Genomic DNA, 24379 nt, shown 5'->3' with positions numbered 1-24379 from the left:
TATTCTTATTCTAACATGAGTTTTCTCACACTTTTACACACCCCATCACAACTTTCTCAGACTTATGTATTACTATCATCATGAGTGATTCATAAAATTTTGATAAAAATATACCATCATTTCTCATTCTCCCCTCCTCTTTCAATATCTTTTTTAGATCTTTTTCTCCTTTCTATCTTACCCAGAAAAAAATCTTCCCATAACTTGCTATTTCTTATTTTCCAGCCCTCTATAATTATAAGTATCCCTACAGTGAAAATGTCATCCATCATTTTTTGAATCATCTGTCATTTACCACAATACCAAGTAGTCTTATAAAATCAGCTTTGAAGTTTGTAAATACTTTACCCAAAACATGAGTTAATGTGACTAAATAAAATTATTTTCCTAGGGTTTTCTGGTGAAAATTCCAGTGGAACATTTTGATTTTATAAGAGTCCCAAAATCTAACTGGTAGCCATGAATCATGATATACACAGAAAATGTTTTGTTGGGGCTAGCAGTGGGTGCATGAACTCTTTCAGTAACTATTTAATAGAGACATCAAGGGAGAAAGTTGGCCAGTTCTGAGTACTTCAATTAGTTTTTCTTTTAATGGTTTAAGATTTTTTAATGATGTTAAAGAGAAGCCTTTGAGAAAACAAAATTAAAAGTTTATTAATATACTGTTGATTTCAAATGTATCAATTCACAAAAATATATTTAAAACCATCACAATGAAATTTGGTTTTTAAGGAGAATTATTATTGGATTTTTTGTGGGGGACAAAATGATAGCCCTGAAATCTTGTGAAAAATTAGTTATTGCATAATTTGAGAAAGGAACTCTAAAAATATGTAAAGCTATTAATTTTTTTAATTTAAATTTATTTATTTAACATATTTGGTTTTCAGCATTGATTTTCACAACAGTTTGAATTACAAATTTTCTCCCCATTTCTACCCTCCCCCCCACTCCAATATGGCATATATTCTGGTTGCCCTGTTCCCCAGTCAGCCCTCCCCTCTATCACCCCCCTCCCCTCTCATCCCCTTTTCCCTTCCTTTCTTGTAGGGCAAGATAAATTTCTACACCCCATTGCCTGTGTATCTTATTTTTTAGTTGAATGCCAAAAACTTTTTTTTTGAACATCTGATTTTAAAACTTTGAGTTCCAAATTCTCTCCCCTCTTCCCTTCCCACCCACCCTCCCTAAGAAGTCGAATAATTCAACCTAGGCCACACATGTATCATTATGTATAACCCTTCCACAATACTCATGTTGTGAAAGGCTAACTACATTTTGCTCCTTCCCAACCCATCCCGCTTTATTGAATTTTCTCCCTTGACCCTGTCCCCTTTCCAAAGTGTTTGTTTTGATTACCTCCACCCCCATCTGCCCTCCCCTCCATCAACCTCCCCCACTTTTATTTTTTTTTTATCTTCCTCCCTCTTCTTTCCTGTGGGGTAAGATACCCAACTGAGTATGTATGGTATTCCCCCTCAGGCCACATCTGATGAGAGCAAGGTTCACTCATTCCCCCCTCACCTGCCCTCTCCCCTCCTCCCACAGAACTGCTTCCTCTTGCCACCTTTATGCGAGATAATCCACCCCATTCTATCTCTACCTATCTCCCTGTCTCAGTATGTCGCTCTCTCATCCCTTAATTTCATTTTATTTCTTTTAGATATCCTCCCTTCATCCTCAACTCACCCTGTGTCTGCTCTCTCTCTTTTACATATATATATATATATATATATATATATATATATATATATATATATATATATACAGATAAACACATATATATACACATACATACATATACACATAGATATATACATACACATTCACTTATATATATACATAAACATATATATATATATATATATATATATATATGCATATTCCCTTCAACTACCCTAATACTGAGGTCTCATGAATCATACATGTCATCTTTCCATATAGGAATGTAAACAAAACAGCTCAACTTTAGTAAGTCCCTTGCAATTTCCGTTTCTTGATTACCTTTTCATGCTTCTCTTGATTCTTGTGTTTGAAAGTCAAATTTTCTATTCAGCTCTGGTCTTTTCACTGAGAAAGCTTGAAAGTCCTCTATTTTATTGAAAATCCATATTTTGCCTTGGAACATGATACTCAGTTTTGCTGGGTAGGTGATTCTAGGTTTTAATCCTAGCTCCATTGACCTCCGGAATATCGCATCCCAAGCCCTTCGATCTCTTAATGTAGAAGCTGCCAGATCTTGGGTTATTCTGATTGTGTTTCCACAATACTCAAATTGTTTCTTTCTGGCTGCTTGCAGTATTTTCTCCTTGATCTGGGAGCTCTGGAATTTGGCGACAATATTCCTAGGAGATTTCTTTTTGGGATCTATTTGAGGAGGCAATCGATGGATTCTTTCAATTTCTATTTTGCCCTGTGGCTCTAGAATATCAGGGCAGTTCTCCTTGATAATTTCTTGAAAGATGATATCTAGGCTCTTTTTTTGATCATGGTTTTCAGGTAGTCTAATAATTTTTAAATTATCTCTCCTGGATCTATTTTCCAGGTCAGTGGTTTTTCCAATGAGATATTTCACATTGTCTTCCATTTTTTCATTCCTTTGGTTCTGTTTTATAATATCCTGATTTCTCATCAAGTCAGTAGCTTCCACTTGCTCCAATCTAATTTTTAAAGTAGTATTTTCTTCAGTGGTTTTTTGGACCTCCTTTTCCATTTGGCTAATTCTGTCTTTCAAGGCATTCTTCTCCTCATTGGCTTTTTGGAGCTCTTTTGCCATTTGAGTTAGTCTGTTTTTTAAGGTGTTGTTTTCTTCAGTTTATTTTTCAGTATTTTTTTGGGTCTCCTTTAGCCAGTCATTGACTTGTTTTTCATGGTTTTCTCGCATTCTTCTCATTTCTCTTCCCAGTTTTTCCTCTACTTCTCTAACTTGCTTTTCCAAATCCTTTTTGAGTTCTTCTATGGCCTGGGGCCAGTTCATGTTTTTCTTGGAGGCTTTTGTTGTAGGCTCTATGACTTTGTTGTCTTCTTTAGGCTGTATGTTTTGGTCTTCTTTGTCACTAAAGAAAGAATCCAAAGTCTGAGACTGAATCTGGGCGTGTTTTCGCTGCCTGGCCATATTCCCAACCAACTAACTTGACCCTTGAGTTTTTCCGTGGGGTATGACTGCTTGTAGACTAACGAGTTCTATGTTCCACGTTTGGGGGGGGAGGTGCCAGCTCTGTCAGACCCGCATACTCCTTCCCCTAGAACCCCCAGCCCGGGCTGGGCTTAGATCTTCAGCAGCGTGTTGCACTCCTGCTCTGATCCTCCACTTAATTCCTCCCACCAGGTGGGCCTGGGGCCAGAAGCAGCAGCAACTGTAGCTGCCCCACCTCCGCTGCCCCCGGGGCTGGAAGCGAACTGCGAACTCCTTCCACTCCCGCAGCTTTTCCCACTAACCTTCTCCGCAGTCTTTGGTGTTTGTGGGTCGAGGGGTCTGGTAACTGCCGCAGCTCACATATTCAGGGCGCTAGGGGCCCCATCCGCCCGACTCCAAGTTTGGTTGTTCCACGCTGCTCAGGCTGGGCTCCGCTCTACTCCATTCCCAGCTCCCAGCTCCATGTGGAATAGACCTCACCCAGAGACCATCCAGGCTGTCCTGGGCTGGAGCCCTGCTTCCCTCTGCTGTTCTGTGGGTTCTGCCGTTCTAGAATTGGTTCAGATCCATTTTTTATAGGTTTTTGGAGGGACTCGGGTACGGAGCTCACTCTAGTCCCTGCTTACCAGCCACCATCTACCCATGTAAAGCTATTAAAATTTAACATTTGTTTTGAAAATCAAGATCCTGTTTTTGCCTTCTCCGTGTTGTATATGAGATTCAGGTGTTCTGTTGAGCTCTGTATCTTTGTGGTTAATGTGTGTGTTGTCATTTATTCATCTCTTCTGTGGTTCCAATTAAGTATTATTTTTTTTCATCTTTTCCCACAGTAAAAATATGAGGGCATAGTCATGCTCTCCCAGTATCATATGCAGTATTTGTTTGAAGAGATAAAGAGATATAAAAAATAACGTATTTCTTTAATGAAGAAGTTTGAAGAATTAGAATAACATTTGTTGACAGTGTTTAAAGTGGCTCCTTGATAAGGTGTGGGTTGAAGAACACTGGCTCTGTGATTCCTTCTGGTACTGAAGTTCTGTTAATCTGTGAAGTTCACTTGTGACTTAATTATAACCATTGAGATAAAAAATATGCATTTTTCCTCACTCTGGAGAGGAGTTTGAAAAAAACTGGATATAGTAAGTGTTGATATAACATTGATTTAAACAACCTGGGATGATAGAAACTTTTTCGTACAAAAATATCATTTTCTATCTGCTGGTATGAAGAAAAATGTAATAATTTTCTGTAATTTCTACTGCTCATGATTCTTTCTTTCCCAGCAAAATTGCATGGTAAAAACATTTTTCCTCTTTATTTTCATTTTTCCCCATAACATGTTCTGTAAAATAATTGTGCCAATGTGCCATTTTTTTGTGTGTTGCTAATATCCCATGGTGCTTGGATGAATATTTTATGAAGAATAAGATTTTTGCTCTTCCCTTAACAGTTAGCTAAGGGCCAGTCGCTATTTCTAGCTTGAAAATCCTAACCATCGGAGATATTCAGGAGCAGATGAAATCTATGAATGCAAAATTCATCTGTAAAGTTTTCTTTCAAAGCCATCTTACCTTATAGATGTGAATTTCCTTTGAATGATCTCAGTCCATGGTTTGTTTAACTTTATTAGCTACCTAAACAGCCCCATAGACATTGTTCATCATATTTTACATATTGTTTTATAAAGTCTACTTAAGTTTCCATCTCAAGTGATAGAAGAAGAATTTCTGTCACTATAATATAATGAAATTGAAGCCTGAGGAGAGGTCTGTGTCAACAAAGGAAAATGTTAGGTCTTTTCGTTACATATCCATGCCTTTAGCCAGATCCTCCATTGAATATGGCTTTATTTCACTATAAAGTTGTTTCCAACTTCTTTACTGTCTTAGTTTACTTCTTTCTGAGGACATTCTCAGCTGTGTGATTTACCAGGACAGCCCAGAAACAGATGCTAATTTCACACTTTGACAGCAATTGATTTGACATGAGAACTCCTCCACCTGTTACAGAGCTCGCATGTCCTCCAGAGCAGCTTCTCGGTACTGGTTTCTTATTTCATTAGCAAATTTGAAGAAAAACAGCTTCTTATTAACAATCCTTTATTTTTCATTTCTGTGGGTTTTGAGAATGTTACAATTTACACAGCTAATGAAATCAACAGACACATAAATTCTTTTTTCTGGTTAAAATTAGTCACCCCCAATCCATTAATTGTTTTAAAATCTACTATAGTTCTATTCTTATAACACATTGTGTCCCAGAGGTACCCATAGTCCTCATAGATTATGTCATCAGGGCATTCAGTCTGATAATTTTTACCAAGCTAGAAAGACTTTTAGTATCAGCTCTCTGACAATCTTGTATGTCTTTTGGATGAAGACCAGGTTACTGAAATTCAAGAGCTCATCAATCACCAGGCTGGCTGCAGGGCAATGAATTTTTCCACCAGAACAATTTTCAAAGACTATATAGTGAGGCACAGAGAGACTGTCATCTCCATCAATAGAGGAGCTGTCGTCACTGAGATAAAAACAAAACAACACAGATCCTTGAAGTATCATAGTAAGTTAGGCAACAATTATTGGTAGGCCAGCATAATAGATGTTTTCACAGTTAGACACTTGGTATCGTTTCAATAAACACAATTGACCCCTTATCATATACAATTCCATCATTTTGCAGGTGAGCAAATTAAAGCCAAGGGAAGGGAAGTGATTTGGACAAGGTCACACAACTGTAGGTGACCTAGCCAGGATACAAACCAGAGATTCTAATGTCAAGTCCAACATTTTTTTGTATTATACCCTCTTTATACTATGCTGTTATGCGATGCCTTGTTTTCTCTCAAATTTATTAAATTTTTTATTGTATGGATATTTTGTAGCATTCCCTCAAGTAGACATTATAAATATATTATTGTCACTATTATTAATAATATTAATTTTAACCGGTGGCCCAGAAACACAGTCATTCTACTGGATTCAGTGTTGAGGCTTCTCAAAAATGACTGAGTCTTCACCCAGGCATCAGATCCTAGAAACATATGAAATTGGCTCATTGTAACCTTCTTTTAAAGATCTTTTGCTTTCTTGCAAACATCAGTGTACTTTAAGCATCTAACTGTAGAAAATGTTTATTGAAAGATATGTTAAAAAAAAAGAACTTAAATATGAGTCTATCTAGCAAGCTAACAACTATAGCCCGACTTTGTGAAGTGTCTTTCCCTTCTCATCCCATCCCCCAATGGGTTTAATCACAGTCCCTGAAAAACAATAGTGATAGGTGGTCAGCCTTCTAAATGAACCCTGACTTTCAGTCTCTTCCCTTTCATCAGTGTGTCTATCACACAGATGCTGAAATAATCTCCCCAAAACATAAGCTTAACAATGCTATTCTCATGCTCAAGATATTTTAGTGAGGGGGGATATATGTATATGTATACAGAGACACACATATACAATCATATATAAATTCTTCACCTTGGCATATAAAAGCCCTTTACAATCTGTCTCCAGACTATCTTTCTAGGTTTTTTACATAGTATGCTCCTATGCAAACTACAGTCCAGCCTAACTGGCTTTGGCATCTTCCACCTCTAAACCATTAAGGCAGGCACTCCCCTGTGTCTTTAATGTAGCTCTTCTTCATGTCTCCTTTAGAATCTTGAATTTCCAATAAAGTTGAGATCATATAGTATCACTTATTGACAGGTTTTATTAGTGCTTCCTATCCCTCCTTAAATTATAATGTATGTACTTATCTGTTTTCATGTCATGTCCTCCTGGTGGGGTAACTACTTCTCTTGATATTTCCCTAAACCATGGCTACTTACCAGTTGATGAGGACCTTAGATTCTTACCATCATTAAAAAGTATCAGAATTGTCAATGATCTTATTTTAACTTAGGTTTCTAGATGTGGTCATAGCCTAAGAGAAAGAACTTTTGAAACATGTGGTGCTAAGATGTTGAAGGAATGAGAGATAAAAGTAGTGAATAACATTTTTAATTGATGTTCTTAATGTCTTTTTTTAAAAAAATCATCCTTTCTGGGTAGAATATTATCTAATTTTCTCTCAGACTTATAGTCTCTTAAAATAAGCACATCTGTGAATATTCAGATTGCAATAAAAACAATGCTAAAATATATCTCTAATCTATGTAATTGGACCAAAAATATGACTGAATCATCTTCTTCTAGCCCTGTTATAAGTTTGAGAATTTAAATTGCTTTCCTATCTGATGTTTCTATAATTCATCCTTCATAATTCTGCTCCATATTTCCTTTTTTACACTGAATCACTTTGATGTAAAGAGCCCTGAACTAAATATTATGAGATTTGGCTTCTAGTTCCTGCCTTTTAGCCCCCATCCCTACTCCCATAGTCCTATCTGTGACAAAGAATGATACAGCCAGCCTGACAGCAGGTCATGGACAAATATATCACTCATCAGCCTGCTACCCATCCCCAGAGCAGTCTAATAACTGTGATATCTCTCTTCCTGGATGAAATATGCTAAGAGACCCTTGGAGAGTTGCTCTCTCCAAAGGACTATTTGTACAAACAAGATATATTCAGAATAAATTTATAGTGATTGCCAAGGATGTTCAGGAAGATAAAGTTACCTGGTTGTCATTGAAAGTCTTTTATAACCTGGCCCTTTCCTACCTTTTGGGTATTTTTATACTTGACTCCTCTCCATGTACTCTACAATACAGTTAAACTGGCTTACTTCTGCCTTGCACATGACACTCCATCTCTTCTCTTTAATATGGTATTGCCAAACCTAGCTGATTTCAGAGGCCCATGAAGGATCAGTGAGTTGCCAAATGGTTATTTAGATGTTCTTGACTCCTCGGATCCCACAGTTGGATTGTGGGATTCCTATTGAATTGGATACATACACACACACACACATATGTATATATACACACATATATATATATACATATATATATATATACACATACACATATATACCCACATATATATAATATGTATATATCCATACTATCTATCTATAGATAAATAGATAAAAATAGATACAGCTATAGCTATGGACAGTTATAGTATAACTATGGATATGGATGTAGATCTAATCACTTGTGGCCTCTAGTGATTTAGAATGATCTAAGGAGCCATTTGACCATTCATTGAAATGTTCCTATAGTTTTAGCTATTGGTCTTTCTTGCCCCTCTGAAACCTAGACTTGGTTGGTCCATGCCGTGCCAAATGTAGTGTCATGACAGGACTCCTTAACTCAGTTGTTGTATTCTTCCCACAAATTCATTCAGAGAACTAAATGTGATCTTTCAGGCTGCAAAATCAAGGCATTATATGAGCAGGTAAATCATGGATCTTTGTCTCTTGGTTTAGTAAATAGGGAATCAAAGTCCTCCCAGCCCAATCAGTTTTTATGGCTAATTCCTCTCTTGGTCATAGTTGAGGCTGTCCTAATAAGCACCATGAACTTCAGTCTCTGTCATTTTGATTTCTGGTGCTTTACTTCTGTGTAGAGTTAAAAATGAAATCCTGAATTCCTGCAGTGCTTATAAATAATTTGATAACTCCTAAGTTGAGCTTGAAAAATGAGGCTCTCCTTGTCTTTAAGTGACAAGAAAAAGATGAGTAGCTGTAACAATTCACTTCTGTGGTAACATATACCATTTATTACTAGAATCTGATATTTTCCAGTGGCCATTAAGGACATAAAGCAGCAGGAAAAAAGAAAACATGCTATTTCTGAATCATTTCAGCTATTGCACACACCTTAAAGTTGGTTATTTTTGTTTTTAGTCAAACAAGTCACATCTGTGTGAGAAGCAAATGTAGTATTTTACTTGAACAAGAGAATTTCCCTGGAACACCATAATTAAGTCTGATTATACATAATTGTAATAAGCATAGGCCATAGTCTTAGCAATTTTCTATTTTCCAGGGTTATGCTATTGATCTCTATAGACAATGAAATATTCACTAGAGGCTCTACTTCCCTTTCCTTCCTAAAAATTGCTCTGATTATACTATGTCCATATGGTTTTTAAAATAATGCAGAAAGCACAACTCCACAGGACTCTCTTTAGCAGGAGAATTCTCTATCATTATCACTGAGGGAAAGGATTGGTTGGTTGCCATTGGCAATCCAAAACCCTAAAAGAACAATCCAGATTCTAAAGGATGAAGAAAGGGAATAGATGGTTTTGAGGGATTTAAAGTCAAAGCCCCATAAAATGATCATGAATAATCTGAGTCAGAGACGGTATTAACAATTTTTAAATTGACTGACTTTACTATTTTTTCCTTCACTCCCAAAGAAGAAACATTAGATTGTTAGAACATTTTCATTTGATGACTACCCACAACACAATAGTGTTTTTGTATTTCTAGGACACGTTCCTTCTACATATTGTTATATGCTTTTTATTTCTCTTCAATGTCCCATTTTAAGAACAAGTCAACACAGATGATGAGCAGTAAAGTGACAGATGAGAAGAGGCAAGTGGAACAGAAACATGTTAAATACAAATGTTTCTATGGGATAAGTTAAAGCCTGGGAAGAGGTTAAATATCTCAGAAATGCAAAAAAGGTTTTGTGCCATTTTTGGATAAGAAGATTTGCTTTGATTTACTTTAATTCTCCCACATTCTAAGATGCTTTTGTAACGTTTCCCAACTTCAATGTACTTAGTGAACAACATAAGAGATCAGTTATATACATTCTTGTATATATTCATTTCTGGATATGAACTTTTACATGTACTTTTGCTGTTGAGAAATCATATGGATGGACTTATTTACGTGAGTTTTTTCAATTTTAATTAGTTTCTCTGCGCTTCTGATGAGTAAAATGAAAACTAGGTCAAGTACCCTAATTGAGTCTTAGAAGAACTAACCAGCTGTGTACAAGTACAGGATTTACATTTTTATTGTATTATTTTTATTGCAATGGACAGAAGATTAATTTTCAAGAAAAAGGGAAGTATCCTTTTTAAACTACTTTAAAACTGAATGAACTTTACATTAAGCACTTCGTGCATTAGCACCAGTAGAAGAGTGAATGATTCACCTTAGGAAATCTTCATTAGTGGTGAAGACATGTCTCTTGTATTAAAGGATGGAAGGGTGCAAGTATTTACTAAATACAGTACCTACTTTCAGCTGTTATCTCACTTGATTCTCACTAGAAACATGGGAGGTAGGCACTATTTTCCCTCAAAACCCCATTTAAAAGTAAGTCAACAGACAATGGACAGTAAATTACCAAAGGATACTGAGCAAGATAAAGGTTAAGTGATTTGCCTAGGGCCGTATAGCCTGGATCTAAGATCATATTAGAACTCAGATCTTCTTGACTGTAGACCCAGTGCTCTATACACTGTACCATTTTGTTTCAAGCAAAGGAGGTGTCATTAGAACCAGAATAGATTTGATGTAACAGTAAATTGATGGAAAAGTGGAAATATCCTGAATTTGCTTTACATCAAATATTCCCAGGAGAAGAGGAAAAATCATTTCAGAAATAATCCTAAGTTGAGTTTTAGATATCATTATCTATATCTGGCTTCAGGATGTATTTTTGTATTTGTATTTACTGAACACTCACTTGGGGCTAATTCTCCAACTTAATTTGTACACATGGGTTATTATATTTTTAAATGCAAAAAAATGAACCAAAAGCAATGGCAAATACTCAGTGACTATAACTCTTCAACCCCAGAACCCTCAAACTGCTGGATGGGGGAGGACTGGTGGAGAAGGGGTTCCTACTCACCAGGAATACATAGGCTTAAGGGTTAGCCAAAAATCAACTCCCTTACATTGAATTGTGAGTGCGTCTGACATTTTAGGAATTTAGTCATTTAATGTTCTTGAGCATTCACTTGAACAAAACATTAACTATCCTTACAACGTGTAGCTAATACAAAAGAAAGAAAGAAGTTCACATTTAAGTGAAAAAAGAGAGCAGACTAACGCTTGAAACTTAGGAAAGAAGCCATACTGTGGAGATAGTACTCAAAAACTTTGGAAATCTTCTCAGCTAATCATTCTGCAAACCTAGATATACCTTTCCTCGACTCTAGTTCATGTTCTAGAATTATGCAACCTGGATAGAATTTCCTTTTCTGACTCCTTAAGCACTATGCTGGTTTACTTATCTTTTCCCTAATGAGAGAATTGAGAAATTTTCATCAAATAGTCATTCCTGGTGATCTAGAGGGTAGTTTCTAGTAGAGTATCACAGAGAATTGCCAAGATTCAGTATAATATTTTTATCAATGAATGGGAGGGAGGCATAGATAGCATGCTTATTAAATTGGCAGATGTCATAAAACAAAGGCAGTTTTTTTAGTATTAAGCACAAACTTTATAGAGTGATTCATGGACATTGCATGTGGGAAAAGATAATTTATTTCCTGCTTCCATGCTTTTGTTTATTTTTTCCCCTTCGTATTGCATAACACAACAGAATTTTGGAATATCAGCTTTAGAAGGAAACATAGAATACTGTATTGCAAGCTGAAAGTAATCCAACCAACCCTCTCAGTTCATGGATGAGGAAACTTAGGCCCAGAGGGAAAATGGCTTACCAAATATCATATAATAAGTAACAGACCTGAGATTTAAACCTAGGTCCTCAATTTGAAACCCAGAATCCTTTCCCTTGCAATTAGATTTCCTCCCATTTCCCTTTCAAACGTTTTATTTAACAAATAAAGAAACTGTAAAAGAGAGAAAAATCAATTGTCCAGGGTCATACAAGTCTGGGTTGGGGCTAGAGCATCTATGTGCTGGTAAATGTTTAACAACCAACTTTAAAAATAATAACATGTCTAAGACATTTTAAAGTTTAATCTGCATTCTTAACATTTTCTGCATCACTTAATTAAGTCTAAATGATCAACGAAACAATAAATCAAGCATTGATTGGTAGGTAGCATATGCCAATTTCTGTTGGGTAAATGTTCACACTGAAAATTTAATAATTTTCAATTGATAGCTAGTTTAAGGTAGCTCTAGCATAGCCCTGGATCAGAAACTCCATGCTATATTTCTTTTTCAAATAATTTATAGTAGATTATAATGAATGGATGAATAAAACACTTATTGTCTATGTATAGAAAACTGTCCTAAGCACCAAGGATACACAGAAAAGTAAGGCAGGAGCTCATTTTCTAAAGTGTGACATAGCATATATTTAATTGCAAGTTGGTTGGAAAATTCACACGATCCTTAGAGTAGAGCAATAAGCAGATGTTATTTCTTCATTTATAACATCATTTCCATAGGTGAAATGCTATCCATTTCTAATGTTGGACAATTAGATAGTGCAAGGTTTGGTGGCAATAGCTTTCTTTTCTGAGTCTTCAGTAACTGTGGCTGTAGCACGTGCATGAGCAGTTGCCAGATGGCATCTCCTCAGACACTGATTCCTAGGAAGATGGTGGACAGCACTGAGATGAAATCATTCCAGTTCCCAAGGCTCTTGGGTTCAGAGTTCTGGGCTGTCTCCATCAATGTCTGAGGGGAGAGAGTGATGAAGGTGGTAGTGGTACTTATAGTTTGACTTGACTTGCTTGGCAAATACTTCTTCTTATATCTCCCTCATGGTGCCTTGGTGCCTCAGCTAGGTTGATCTCCCTGTCCTGTGTGTGGCAATTGGTTGGCAGTTAGTGGAGATGGCCTACCTTATTCACAGATACAATTTATCTTACTTAAAATGCTCTCTGGTTATTTCTCAAGGCAGATGCTCAAAATTTATAAAATCTATTTTGAAAAGAACTTGAAATATTGCTTAAGGGTTTTATAAATTTAAAAGTAATCTGGAGAAAATTTTAAGAGAGGAATATCTGGGCTATCTGTGCAAAAAATGAATTGAAGCTTTCTTAAAGGGTTCATTGCTGTGATGTTCATGAGCGTGCTATTCTACACTGAAAGTCAGAAATGATGAAGTTAATCTTCACTTGTATTTTGGCTTTAATTTAAAGCTTTAAATGCAAAAGCACACACAAAAGTAAAAAAAAATCAGATGATGCTCTCTTTGAAAGGACTGGGAAGAATACAGGTTGCTAATTAAATGGTAATGAATATGTACACAAATATGCATATATATATATATATGTATATATATATATATAATAATTTAGAGATGAACTTCCATTCTCTGAGTTTTACTGCTCTTTTGAAGATCTCTTTTTTATGCGGAACTAAGTGAGTAAAATAATTACCAAGACTAAGTCACATTTTAAATCAATTAATTTTTCTTTCCCAAATGGCCATCATATATACATATATGTTGGATATATATCCAACAAGTAAAAATAATAGGGCAAAAGATCCAAATCTTATATTAGCCTTGGCTAACAAAAGCAAATGAATAGGATAATCTTTGACTACGCTTCATGGTATCACTATACGATAAATATTTTCAAGTTAGAAGGAATCTTAGAGATCATCTATGTATATGCATTTATACAATAGATGTAGTACTGGATTTGGACTCAGGAAGACCTGAATTCCAGTCTCGAACAAGTGATCTCTGTCCCACTCTGGGCGAGTTGTAATTTCTCTTTGCTTCAGTTTCCTGAACTGGAAAACAGGAATAATAATAGCATCTCCATTGCAAATTTGGTATGAGGATTAAATGAGAAAAAAATTTGTAAAAGCACAGTGCCTGGAACAGCAACAACAACAAAAAGTTTCTCTATAAATGCTTACTTTCTTTTCACTGTGTTTATTAAATTATTTTGCTACCAACTGATTTCAACAGTGAAGTAAAACTCCCCGAATGGAAACAACCTCTACTGCTGTGGATGGTCAACTCATCGTAACTTATAATGTTAGAAATTTACCTGTGGCACTGAAGGGCTAAGTGATTTTTTTTCAGGGTCACACAACTGATATTTGTCAGTGGCAAGAATTAAACTTGGTATTCCTGACTCCATGTAATAGATATATGATCTATCATTGGGGCCGTATCCAAAGCCATTCTATACTAGTAGGCTTTTCAAGGATTATGCTTCCTTAGCATAGCTTTCTAGAATCCAAGCTCAACTCTATTCCATTTTGATGTAGGAAAAGAGGATTTTACTATAGTATGTGTATATATATATGTGTGTGTGTGTGTGTGTGTGTGTGTGTGTGTGTGTGTGTGTGTGTATACACACACACACACACACACACACACACACATATATATATACATATATATATATGTACAAACACAAAGACAAGTATTTACATATAGATGTTTTTCTTAACTGCTTTTCTTTGTTACAGGAATGAGTTCTATAGGGCAGTGGTTACTAGGAAGTTATGGTGATTTTTAAAGCATCAATAAAACTTTTTATAAATGAAATTTATGTTGAATTAATTTATTTTGATTCCAAGGGAAGCTTGGGACCATTAAAGTACTCTACAGTTGCCTAAATGCAGTTCAGTTTTCTCTCTTGTTTCTGCTCAAGTTTAAACTTATTTCATTGACTCATTAGTCCAAGTGATATATAGAAATGGACATTTTTCCCCATCCAATTAAATATCAAAACCTGAATCATAAGAATTTTTTATCCAGTTAGTTTCCTAGTGCGGACAATTAAACCATGCTCTTTGGAGTGTTTTTATAATTTATTCAGGTGGCTTGGTTAATGTATATATTTTTCTTACATCAAAAGAATATATTTAGAAAAATTGTGCCTTCTCCAAATATCTTAAAATACAGCAGTAAAATTGAGGCATTTTAATGAAAAAAAAGTAAATTGAATGCATCCAATCATAAGCTTGTATGGAACCAGGTTCTTTAGAAGATTAAATTAGAACATCATCAGTATTTTCCTTGTGAATTATTAAATTTGTGACATTCCTTGACTAAAAAATTATGTATTAGTTGGGCTAGTGTCTTCATGATTCAGCATATATAAAATGTTGAAAAAAATATTATTCTTTAAAAAAAACAGCAAAAGGCAATAGAGCTCAGGCCTCATCAATCTTAAGTTGATGCTTCAGCAAATCAACACTTTTTCTGCACAAAATGAACTTTCTGCAAATTGATGTCTGATTACAATGTACATGTTACAATTTCCCAAATAGCTTTTTCAAATACAATTTTATTTCTCTTGCTGATGTACTTTATTTCTTTTACTAATGTCTCCAAATGTTTCATTCTATTTAAAACTTTGATGTTTCTACCACAACATAAAAGAAATTAGAATGCTCCATGAACTACAGAACCTTAAAAAAGGTATACATACACATAGCCTGCAGACTCAACTATGTCCCTTTAGCTTGAGAGAGAATGAAAACTATCAGGAGAAAATGGTCACACTAATGCAAATCAGTCACTTTCAATCTGACCACCTGTTTTTCAAAGCTGGTTGAGGTTCATAAAACATCAAAAAGTTGATACACATTTGCAATAAATGGAATCATCTATAGAAAGAACATTAATTACATTTTAAAAATCATTTGGGGGGCTTGCTTAATTATGCTGTTCTTCAAGTTACTTCTTGGAACCTCAGTTTTTGTCAACGATATGGGGATAACACTGGAAGAAGTTTTAATTACCACAAGATTGGTAACAAGTGAGATAGTGTCTATTTAGTGGGTCTATTACATTGTATGGTCTATAGCAGAGGTGGGGAACCTGCATCCTGGAGGCCACATGTGGCCCTCTGGGTCCTCAAGTGTGGCCCTTTGACTGAATCCAAACTTTATAGAACGTTTGCAAAGTTCGGATTCACTCAAAGGACCACACTTGAGGACCCAGAGGGCCACGTGTTGCCTCAAGGCCTCAGGTTTCCCACCTCTGGTCTATAGTTATGAGTTACTATTAATATAAATCACATTTGTTTAAAATAAAAAGAAGTCTTTAAAATCATTTTAGAAGAGGATACTATTGGTGTTTTTCTTCCATGCATTAATACAATCTATTAATGACAAAAAGTTTCTAAATCTAATAGATAACTAAAGGTTTTAATAGTTATGATGACTAGCATTGACTAACTGGAATTAACAATGAAGGTTTCTCCCCCGTCTCTTGACTATACATCTCATAATTTAAAGAATCAATGAAGTCACAAGGGTTCCAAGTGAGTTTGTCATTTATATAGCAGAAATCAACTTTACCAAAATGCCAAAATTGGTGAAGAGGTAAAATTTGCCAGTCAGCAATTGCTCATTAACTTTGCAGTTTGGAGGAACTTGGAGTATTTATCCTGTAAAAGGGAAAAGTTATTGATGGTCCAGGGGTGCCACGATAGCTACTTTTAAAGCCTGTCTTGTAGAAGCAAGCTTGAATATATTATTCTTGAAAAGCTAGATGCAGTGAATAGAACTTATAGAGAGGAAGATAGGTTCAATGTAAGAAAACGTTTTGTAACAATTTGGAGCTCTTCAAGGGGAGGCTGGATGGCCATTTGTGTAATGTAGACCTGCACAACTTGTAAACGTCAAGCTACAGAGAGAGGTTAGACTGGAGACAGACTGAAGATGGCTGGTTGCCACAGGTCATGTGACAAACAGGAGAGTGCCCAGTGGCAACCCTACATTTTTCACGGGCCCCAGAAATCCTTTGGCAGAACCCAAGCAGCTGAGCTGTGCGTTATGCAGGCCTGGCATAATGTATAGGGAATTTCTGTTCAAGTACTGCTTGGATAAGATGGTCTCTGAGGTCCCTTCCTGCTCTGAGATTGTGTAATAGCACATATAGCAAAGCTTATGTAGTCCTTGATCCAGTTAGCTTCGTTGGCCACAGAAGGATGATAATGAGACTAAAGCTGTGGATTCAGTTCCCAAACATGCCATTTAACTCCACACAGTGGAAAAATCTTATTGGGTAACTACAAACTACATTAGTAATTCTTCTAGCATTTCACAAATGGATGCCATCATACCTAGAGGGAACTGAATGAAAGCCTAGACTTGCTCAGCACAACCCCTTCTGGGAAAACTGCAGAAAACACTCTCTGCTGATTCAATAGTATGATGTGATTTGTGGGTACCCTGTTATTCAAGGGTATGATGTTTATATAGGAAGTGTATCATGTTCTCATAAAAGGAAAACCTAGCCATACAATTTGGAGATCTTTAAAAATGTTGAGTTTTTACTTCTATTAGAATTTTCTCACAATTTGATCATTTACTTTTATTTTTGTAATTCATTCATGTTTACACTCCCCTTTTTTATTTTCCCATCTTACCTCTACAATAGAATGTTACCAGCTTCCCCCTCTTATCAACTCCTGACTACCATAACTATCAATACAAATCAATGCCTTCAGAACAGAGCTTCTGAAGACTTGATTAAAATAGCTGATTAGCTACCAACAGTACATAATGCCTTCATTTATTTCCAGTTATATTTCATTATTTCATGGAACCATGATTTCATCTATGCAAATACTGTCCAACACAGATCCTAAAACCTTTATATGTCAGTAGATGGCTTTGTAAAGTACTTGTAACTGAAAGATTCATCACCCTGGAGAATAGAATAAAACATACATTTTCACACATGCCCATGGTTTTACTTGACTGTACTTGTTTAGAGAGGGGAGAGTTATCTGAGTAGTGAGGGGGTAGTCATAATGAGATGAGGGAGGAAAGGAGAAGAAAGGGAGAACAAAACAGAAGGGAAAAGGAAGAAAAAAAGAAAGAAAACAACATTTTACCAAAATGAATAAAAGTGAGCCAAATGAAGTTCAGAAGGGTACACACAGAAGTAGGGCAATATTGAAATATTTAATTTAATATATACCATTAAAATGAGCCTTACATAATAGAAATGCATTGTGTCATATGGAGAAGGAAATTTTAATTTTTAAAATTTCTACCTTCTGATCTATATCTGCCCATGTACTAGGTGCTAGTACAGATGCTGATAATGAGCCTCTCTGAAATAAGTTATGTTGGTTCTTGGGTGACAAACCATCTGCTCCATACATTCTTGAAAATCTGTGAGAAGTTCTGATTCATTGTCATAGCCTTTGATTAAATTCAATTCAATAAAAATTTATTAAGTGCCTGGTATGTACTAGGCACTGTGCCAAGTGCTGGGATACAAATAAGAAAAAAAGACAGTCCCTTCCCTCAAAGAGCTAACAATCTAGGGAAGAAGACAGGACACAAAAGGAAGCTGAAAAACTGAGGTTAGGTGGGGTGTGAGGCTGAAGTTCAAACCAAGCAGAGCTCTAGCTAGAAAGTGGGGAGTTACTTGGAGAATTCAGATTTAGCCCTCTATAAATGAACATTTTGGAAGGGGTTTAGTTTTCTGTCCTCCAGGCTTCCAATCAGAGATTAGAAGAGACTGGGAGAGTTGAGAAAGTATTAAGTATCCAAATCTGCATGATGATGAGACATCAGGTGATAAGCTTATCCTGGGTGGAGTATCATATGTACTTCTCTCCATGCTACAGTGGGTCATCAGAACAAGATTTAGTGGAATATTATGTCTACATTTATTTCTAGTGGTTGAAACAAAGTTCACAATTCTTTAACTTTGTTATCATCCCTTCAGAAGTTAAAGACTGTGGAACAACAGCGCTACTTGCCACTACTGTGGCTATGCGTGGCCAATAACACCAGCACACCGGAGGGCTACTAGCACAGATTCTTTGATCTGCTTTTCTAAGAAAAGGGTTTACAATCTCACTTTAATTAAGCATACATATATCATTCACTTAGTTCAGGGGAAGCACCCTGAACTTCAGAGAAAACACAAACAGAAATTACAAGAAGAAATTATAAACAGAGCAAAATAGCCCAAATCAACAGACAGACTTCTAGCTGTTTGACCATAGCAATACATATACAGTTACCAGAGAGAGAAGCACCAACATCTGGGTTATTCAAAGCAGGGTGCCTCCTTAGGGGCTACCCAGAGTCTCCACACCAACACTCTTCCAATGAGTGAGCCCCAAGAAAAATGCTAACCTCAGAGTATATATACCCTTTTTCAGGGCCTGAGGGCTTCACACTTCTAGAATGCCCCACACCTCTTGAGGGCTTAACACCTCTCCAATGCTTCATACCTCTCCAAGGCTTCACACCTTTCATGTCCTAACTAGCAAAAGGGTGTGAGCTGTCCTACAAACAAAGGCAAGACTCAAGCAAAGGTCCTTGATTGCCATAGTGCTGAGAAGTAATCCAAAAGAAAAAAAAAGTAAAAAGTCCCACTTTGCTTGCCCTTACAGATTGCTACTGCATTTAACTATTTTAGATAATTGGAGAAATTATGCATATTAAAACATGTATACCATATTATCTCTTGGGATGGGAGTGGTGAAGAAATGCTTAAAATAAATACAGTTTTTCTTCGTTTCAAGTTCTAATTCCCAGTACACCTCAACAGAACTACTTTGATTCAATAGTGCTTTAGGAAGGTGATTGTAATTATGGTCTCCTGAGTGTTATAACACATTTAGAATTGTTTGCATGTTATTTTGCATGTTGGTTGTTTACATTGTAAGTGGAGCACTGAATGGCTTATTAACATTTTCAGTATTTTTGATGAAAGTACATATGCAATTATACATTAAAGAAAGCACATAGACCCTTTATGCTACTGAACTATCAAAGTGCTTATTAGTCCCTGTTCTATGGCCTAGATCTGTCTAACACAATTTTCCACAAAGCAAATATCAGGTCCATCCTGATGTAAATTCAAAAGAGTTTAGTTCTTAAAGTCTTGCTTCAAAGACCTCAGACTTCAAGGCTAGTCCCAGGCCCAGACCTGAAGAACAGAATTCCAGTGATACTCTAGGGCCTTTCAAAATTAAGTCTGCATAAAAGAATATTGTTGGTGAAGGCAGCACGGACTAATGGCTCGATGACTGGACGTTGAGTCAGAAATATTTGAGTTCAAATACTACCATCTGTACTTAATGGCCGTGTGACTGTAGGCTTTCCATTTACCTCTCTGAATTTCAGTTTTCTGTTAAGAAAAATGTAAATACTGTCTGCAATACCAACTTCATAGGGCTATTTTGAAACTCAAATAAGACTACCTATATAAAGCACTTTGCAAATGTTAAAAATGCTATAGAAAAGTCTTATTGCTGCCTAAAGGAGAGGTTTTCTCTTTACGTATCTTAAATCTGTTTTTTTTCCCCTAAAGTGTAATAAGTGCCTGAATATTAAATGGCACAAAAATGAGGAAATATAAATTTACCCCCATGAGAGAAAAATTAAGAGCTATTTAAAACTAGACACCCTGAGTTTTACAGATGTTGTAAGGTACAATTTTGGAAACATTCAAAAGCTTTGACTAGACAGTTAGCCTAGCATGAGAGTATATAGCCTGTGGGAAGCTTGTATATTCACCTTGTAATGTATGTTGTCAGAAAACAGGTGATGCCGGAGGACTACACTGACCTTGTATATGATTGAACGAGCATTAGCATGCCTTTTCTAAACCAGCATGAGGCAGCTGACAGGTTTTCTGTCCCCCACATTTGAAAAAGAGCAGTAGTTAGACAAATCCAGGTTACCTGTCAAACAATAATGATTGTTTATATTTTTACGTGAATTGGGAACACTGCAAATGGCTTTTTTATGTTGCATTGCTCCAAAATTAAATTGAGACATTTCTGGATTTATTTACTTTTGCAAATGTAAATGTTTAAAAACTCTCAAATATTCTTAACATTTTAATAATTTAATTCAACATTTATTAAGTATTTAAAATGTTCAGGTCAATGTACTAGGTGCTAGGGATATAAATGGGGGTATAGGAGACATGAAAACTAATCCCTGCCCTCAAAGAGCTTACATTCTACTGAATAAGAATGAAAATTTGAATTCTAGAGTTATCTGAAGAACTTCTATCAGCTTAGCTAGTGTTAGGGTACTACTAAAGGCCCTTGTTCATCTTGATGACAATTTGGCAGCAACTTGTAGAGCATCCGAAAGGCATCCAGAGTGAAGACAGATATCAAGACCTTGCTATATGGGCATCACCTGAAGGAACTGGGTTATTAGACCCAGTTCACATTCTTCCTTTGATGCTTACTTTGATGGACAAGTCACTTTCTGCCCCAACCCACTTCAGGTATTCCCTCATAAACAAAAGGGTAGTGTTAGACCAGATGGCTTGTAAGTACCTTCTAATTCTAGATCTACATAGTCTTCCTCCCAAACTATTTTGTATTTAACTACTTTGTATACATTTATATTTATTCATTTATATATTTACTATACATATCTATATAGAGAGATGATATGTAGGGATGAGAAAGATAATACATGTATGATAGATATTGGATTGTTTGTATAATATTTGTGTGTGTGTGTGTGTGTGTGTGTGTGTAGATAGATATGAGCAGCTAAGTGGCATAGTGGATAGAGTGCCAAACCTAGAGTCAGGAAGACCGGAGTTCAAATCTGGCCTCAGACACTTACTGGCTGTGTGACCTTCGGAAATTCAGTTAACCCTGCTCGCCTTTGTTTCCTCATCTATAAAATGAACTTGAGAAGGAAATCGCAAATCACTCTAGTATCTTTGCCATGAGACTCCAAATGGGGTCACAAAGAGTCAGGCACAGCTGAAGCATCTCAACAAAAACAAAAACAAATATTAGATAGATATACAGATATGTAGTCTTCCCTTTTAGACTTTCAGCTCTTTGCAAGTAGAGGTTGCTTCATTCTTTGTACTTGTATCTCCAGTGCCCAGTCCAGTACCTTGCACGTAGTAGGTGCAAAATACATGGTTGTTGACAGATGGATGGATAAAGTGAAAGTTTGTCATGTTGAAGAGGAATGAGACTTGTGCATCTGGCCCCATAGAGCAGAACTAGCAGATTTTCTAGGGGGGAGCCATCCATTCAGAGAAAGAGGTACTTCTAATGTGACTGCCAGAGGGAGGGGAAGTGAGAGAAAAAAACAGACCTGGAGTAGGAAATTCCTTCAGTCCTTGAAGAGATGTATGGAACCAGTAAGTAACTTCAGCTGGAGTCTTCTGGGCTAAGCTGCCTTGCCAGTAGCTTTCCTTGATCTTTTCTCATCTCAGTCTATCCTTTACAAATGGTGCTTAAATACTTTATGAACTCTCAGGTCTGACTCAAGTCTACCTTCCAGTTCAAAAATTATGATAGTCCTAAATAACTCTCAGGGCTAAGAGGGAACCCTTTTCCCTCTGACCTACAAATCCCAGGATGCCAATCTGTTTTAAACTCCCTATTTTGCATGCATTAGCAGATATTTAAGATATGCAATACTATTCCTATTATTTTCTCCTGGAAGCAAAGAAGATTGGAGACTTGTAGGACTGCTTAACAGATATATGGCTTTCAACTCAGTCTTCATTGTCTGAACAGCAACTAAAATGGCATACCTAGACTATCTAATATACATGGCTCATTCTCCTGGTAGGGCTTTTCTTCTTTTCCTTGCCATCACCTCCATCAAAGGTAGAAACTTACATCTAAGAGTGTTGTCTGGTAACCAGTGCTCAAGGAAAGAGGCATAAATCAAAAAAGGGAGCAAGGGTCTTGAGATCCAGTCTCTGTCTCACCTACAAAGCACATGTATTCATTCTAATTTACAGGTCACCACCATAGTTGCTATTAGGAAGGGAGAAGAGAGAAAAATATCTTCTTTGTCTACCCTCATCAGGAAGCCCAAGGAAAATCTGTCAGAATTCCAAGCCATACATTTAAAAAAGAGGAAGAATTGGAAAAGAAGTTGTTTTTCCCTTTAAAAGCTATTGAGTGGGTCTCTTTTGCTTCTGTGTTGCTAGTCATCTTTGACATTGTTCCCAGTGTTAAGTTTTTTGGGGGGAATTTGCCCAGGAACCTCTGATCATGTATGTTCTTAACCAAAGAGTCCAAGGCTGGAGCCTTGAACATGGAGAAATGCCCCAGCCAGCAGATCAGACTAAAAGGAGTTATCAGTGGATGGTCCCATTGTTATCCTGCATTGCATTTATTATAGCTAGGTTTAATTATTATCTATATTTACAAGTTTGTCTGTTATTTTCCTCCTCAAAGTCATTAGTAACTTCCTGTTGCCCCTAGGGAAGAATACAAATTCCTAAACCTAACCCCCTACTATCTGCTCTCAACTACTTCTCCAAGTTTACTTCAGACTATTCCTCTAATTTACTTCATGTTCTTGCCAAACTGGCCTACCAGTAATTCTCCAAAATTGACTGAACTCAAACTGCTTCTTTGCTTTTGCATAGACTGTACCTCATGTCTTGAATGTACTCCCCCATTGTCTGAGACTCTTGGTCCCTAGTATCTTTCAGAGTTAATTTCTGGTATTGCTTTATATAGAAAGATACCTCAGACCCTCCTCACTTTTAGTAGACTCTCTCTCCTCAAAGTACCTTTTGTCTGCTTATCTGTATGTATGTAATATTTCTCCCCCACCCTCAACCCAATCCACAGTAGAAATTAAGGTTCTTACAGTCAGGTTTGGTTACTTTTATCCCCAGCACCAAGCACAGTGTCTGAGATATAATAAATGTGTTAAAATGTTTTTTGAACGGAATTTATTTGTAATCATATTTTAATGAGTAGAATTTTGCTTCTCTCTATTATATTTTGATCTGAAGAAAATGAATATATTCACTTTGTTTTTTGAATTTTAACAAGAAACATTAAGCACACAGTGGATAAGCTTCTTTGTGTGTGGCTTTGTGATCTCTAAAACACATAAGTATAAAAATATTTACATTCTAGTATTAGCAAAATGAATACACATGGAGAAAATAGCTGAATGTGAATGAATTTATCAATTTTGACTTGCTTTGAAACAACATTCATATAGCCATTCATAATCTTTTAAAAGAACAAAGCAAATTGTGTAATAACTTTTTCCCCTTAAGTTTTAAATTGTGTGTAATTGTGTCTCTGTCTAGCTTAATTGAAGATGTTAGCTTCCTAATGAATTACATATTCTTTAGGAACTTCTTACATAAATGCATTTTCAAGTACTAAAGTTAAATCAGTTTCCTACTCTCAAAAGTATGATGCCAAGAAATATTCAGGGAGTGCAGATACTTCATCTTATTTTTGCATATCTTGTTTTCAGAGATTGATAAGGGAGGATGTGGTGATCCTGGAATTCCATCTTATGGGAAAAGAACTGGCAACAGTTTCCTACATGGAGATACTCTTACTTTTGAATGTCAGGCAGCTTTTGAATTGGTGGGAGAGAGAGTTATCACATGTCAACAGAATAACCAGTGGTCTGGCAACAAACCCAGCTGTGTTTGTAAGTATTGGTCTTTGAACCTGACTGCT

At 36.3% G+C, this 24379-nt stretch overlaps 1 protein-coding gene across 1 annotated transcript in view; it reads left to right on the top strand.

The window, feature by feature from the left end:
• LOC118843733 (CUB and sushi domain-containing protein 1-like) overlaps nt 1-24379 on the top strand; it is a 2679416-nt gene that overhangs the window by 2014182 nt on the left and 640855 nt on the right. The window contains 1 exon segment of the mRNA XM_036751485.1: nt 24168-24350. Within this exon segment, the coding sequence (XP_036607380.1) occupies nt 24168-24350 (183 nt within the window).

The sequence above is a fragment of the Trichosurus vulpecula genome, chromosome 3, assembly GCF_011100635.1.
Source record: "Trichosurus vulpecula isolate mTriVul1 chromosome 3, mTriVul1.pri, whole genome shotgun sequence".
Taxonomy (NCBI): Eukaryota; Metazoa; Chordata; class Mammalia; order Diprotodontia; family Phalangeridae; genus Trichosurus; species Trichosurus vulpecula.
The sequence above is the reverse complement of the archived record's forward strand: the minus strand, read 5'-3'. Positions and strand labels throughout refer to the sequence as shown.